Genomic DNA, 3,541 nt, shown 5'->3' with positions numbered 1-3,541 from the left:
TGGACACATTCTAACGGTCGTATCTTTCTCTTTTACAGGGCTCTAACCTGATCTACAACTCGCTGATTAAGCCTTACGTGGCCCCGCACGTCGGCACGATCGACTCGGCTCTCCAGCGCGGCGAGGATGCGGCCAAGAAGCTGGCGGCCAAGATTGAGGAGAAGTCCCAGTAAACGGCGCCTTGCGAGGCATGGGACTGGGAACAGTATCCAATGGATATCGACGCGACAGCTCTTTGCCTACTAGTAGTAACGTGCGGTCATGCTTCCTGCTTTAGCGGCAGTCATGTATTAGCAGCTTTTACGGAGGCTGTCAAGTCTTTTCGCTGCTAGAGCGGCCTGCAACCCGCATGAGGTCGTTGTATTTTCCGTGATCGGATAATTCATCTTTTACATTGCGAAGAATACACTACTCTGCTCTTGTGAAAAGGAATGTTGGTATCTTCACTGCTGGTTTAGTCGAAGCACGCACCACCGCAATGTGGAGCCTGCCCAGACCCAGTCATTGACTCGACAATGTCGACGGCATGTTCGAGAAAAGATCGGTCTGATATGAAGGTCGTTCGAAAGTACGCGAAGGTACAGTGCACTAATTGGCTGAAAAACAATTCTAAGCTTTTAACGAATTATATCAACTAGTTTCTTTTTCGCCTCTATCATTGGCTCAAATGCTGTTTAGATCCACGGTACCCACCCCGCTCATCGAAATCCCAATCATCGACGTAGAGTTGACTGGAGGCGATGGCGGTCGCCAGCAAGCAGTTGCCCGTGAAGGAAAGCGCGCTCTTCCGCTCCATTGTGGTACGTATATGCTTCCCCATCTTATTCCCTTCGATATGCTATCTCTCCATGCTTGTTGCGTGCTTTAATGCCGTCTACAAGCTCTTCAATTCAACATACTGTCATTGCCACTAATACTGTTGTCTCCGACACATTATAGAAATGCTACGAAATCAAGCAGTACAAGAAAGGTCTAAAGGCTGCTGATGCCATCCTGAAGAAGCACCCAGAGCACGGCGAGACGCTGGCCATGAAAGGCTTGACGCTCAACTGTATGGGCCGCAAGGAAGAGGCCTACGACTTCGTCAAGAGCGGCCTTCGCCACGACCTTCGTTCGCACGTGTGCTGGCACGTCTTCGGTCTGCTGTACCGCTCCGACCGCAACTACAACGAGGCCATCAAGTGCTACCGTAACGCCATCCGCATCGATCCCGAGAACCTGCAGATCCTGCGGGACCTGTACCTCCTGCAGGTGCAGATGCGTGACCTCAAGGGCTTCGCCGAGACGCGTCGCACCATGCTCACGCTCAAGCCCAACAACCGGAACAACTGGATCGGCTTTGCCATCGCGCACCACCTCGTGGGTAACTACCAAATGGCTATTGACATTATTGAGAAATACTTCAGTACATTGGAGGGCGAACGTGTGTCCAATTACGAGGACAGCGAGATCTACTTGTACCAGAACCAGTTGATTGAAGAATCCGGCGACGCTGAGAAGGCTCTGGCTCACCTGGAAGAGAACAAGAGCCAGATCACGGACACCTTGGCGTGGCGCCAGAAGAAGGGACAGTTCTTGTTGCAGCTGGAGCGCTATGACGAGGCACATGAGGTGTTTGAGGAGCTGCTAGAGATCAACTTTGACAACGAAGAGTTCCAGCGTGGCGTGCAGTGTGCCATTCTCAAGCGCAAGGACCTGTTTGTAGCCAAGTCTGGTCCGAAGAAGGCGCCGTTGCCGTCCGAGACGATTGACTTCACCAAGGAAAAGAACGGAGCTGAAATTGAGAAGGCCCTTGTGGATTTCTATGCTGAGAAGAAGACGACGATTGGCGCAACGTCGCTGATCTCCCTGCGCTTCCCACTGGACTTTACTCGTGGTGTGGAGTTTAAGACGTACGCGGATGTATATCTCAAGAGACAGCTGAACAAGAACGTGCCGTCGCTTGGATCGGATCTGAAGCCTTTGTACGCTGACAAGGACAAGGTGAAGACGCTGGAGGAGCTGATTCTCAGATACTTGAAGACGTTGGAGGCCAAGAAGCCGCTGGACATGGGAGATAACTCGATGGCTGCCAACGACACTGAACAGGTGCTGCTATGGACCAACTACCTCGCAGCGCAGCACTTCGACCGCCTGGGCAACCACACGAAGGCTATCGAGTACATTGAGAAGTGCATCAAGCAGGAGCCGACCCTGTTGGACTTTTTCCAGCGCAAGGCACGTATTCTGAAGCACATGGGCGACCTCAACAAGGCCGCTGACGTGATGGTTGAAGGCCGCAAGCTTGATCTGGCTGACCGATACATCAACAACAAGGCGACAGAGTATCTGCTGCATGCGGACCGCGTGGAGGAGGCCGACGCTACCATTGCGCTCTTCACTCGTCATGAAGGTGACCCGCAGCAGAATTTGTACGATATGCAGTGCATGTGGTACGAGATCGAGTGTGGCAAGAGCCAACTGCGTCAGAAGAAGTACGGCCTGGCCCTGAAGCGCTTCTTCGCCGTGGAGAAACACTTCAACGACTTCGTGGAGGACCAGTTCGACTTCCACACGTACTGCATCCGCAAGATGACGCTGCGTGCGTACATTCAGATGCTGCGTCTGTGTGACGAGATCTACGGCCGCCCGTTCTTCGTGGAGGCTGCCCATGGCGCCATCGCTAGTTACGTTGCTCTGGCGGAGAAGGAAGCAGAGAAGGTCGAGGAGGAGGCCAAGATCGCTGCAGCCAACGCCAACATGTCGGCTGCTGAGAAGAAGAAGGCGAAGCGTGCATTGGCCAAGGCGCGTAAGGCGGAGTTCAAAAGGAAAGAGGAGGAAGAGCTCAATGCGAAGCTGCACAAGGAGGTCGAGGACAAGGAGCGTGAGGCCACCAAGAATGGCAAGGCCAAGGCAAACCCGGGCCCTACGCGCCCCAAGGACGACGATCCGTTCGGCGAGAAGCTCGCTGCGAAGCCTGCTCTTGAAGAGGCCTGGCGCTTCGTGTCGATTCTACAACGTTATGCCTCGGAGGACGTGAAGACGCACCTTGCTGCGTTCGATATTGCGCTGCGTAAGAAGAAGTTCTTGCTGTGTTTGCAGGCTCTGCTGAAGGCGCAGAAGCTGGAGAACCTGTCAGCGGAGACCAAGAAGGAGCTGAGCTCACGCCGTGCTGTGTTCCTGGAGGAGGTGAAGCAGGTGACAAACCCCGTTGTGCTCAAGGTCATTAACGAGAAGAAGGCTGAGCTCAAGGAGTAGGTGCGAAGGATAATGTTTCGAGGTGTGGACGTTCCTCGAATTGGATGCGAGCGACGTTCACGCATAGAGACGAGGTAGAGACAGGAGATGCAACGAGCGTTTGTCGAGAGTCAATAGAGCAGCATCCGGCGATGTGCGCCTGCAGAATGATAAGCATTTATTTTTTGCGAGGGCAGCAATGTCAGGGCTCCCACGAAAGCGTCAACTCCTTTGCAAATAGGCCTTCGCGTCAGCTTTGATGGAGGTCATCATGGCGTCTGACAGCGTCGCGACCGGTAGAGTCAATTTGGTAATGTTATAACAT

General features: G+C 53.5%; 2 protein-coding genes across 2 annotated transcripts; both read left to right on the top strand.

The window, feature by feature from the left end:
- Positions 1-38: 38 nt before the first annotated feature.
- Positions 39-173, top strand: PPTG_24426 (hypothetical protein; the record flags this gene model as incomplete). The annotated part of the gene is made up of 1 exon (XM_008917143.1): positions 39-173. A coding segment is annotated over one exon (135 nt), but the record flags the coding sequence as incomplete, so codon positions are not given.
- A 481-nt stretch (positions 174-654) lies between these two features.
- PPTG_18551 (hypothetical protein) lies at positions 655-3,541 on the top strand. Its single transcript, XM_008917109.1, has 2 exons — positions 655-800; positions 940-3,541. Exons 1-2 carry the CDS (start codon positions 741-743, stop codon positions 3,235-3,237), a joined length of 2,358 nt encoding a protein of 785 aa, XP_008915357.1. The 5' UTR covers positions 655-740; the 3' UTR covers positions 3,238-3,541.

The sequence above is a fragment of the Phytophthora parasitica genome, assembly GCF_000247585.1.
Source record: "Phytophthora parasitica INRA-310 unplaced genomic scaffold supercont2.94, whole genome shotgun sequence".
Taxonomy (NCBI): domain Eukaryota; phylum Oomycota; class Peronosporomycetes; order Peronosporales; family Peronosporaceae; genus Phytophthora; species Phytophthora nicotianae.
Note: the sequence above shows the minus strand (reverse complement) of the source record. Positions and strands in the feature narration are given on the sequence as shown.

Excerpts from the sequence above, each read along its gene's own strand:
- PPTG_18551 (XM_008917109.1), top strand. The coding sequence starts at position 741 with ATGGCGGTCGCCAGCAAGCAGTTGCCCGTGAAGGAAAGCGCGCTCTTC. Across the intron at positions 801-939 it reads CGCTCTTCCGCTCCATTGTG|AAATGCTACGAAATCAAGCA; the intron begins GTACGTATATGC and ends GACACATTATAG.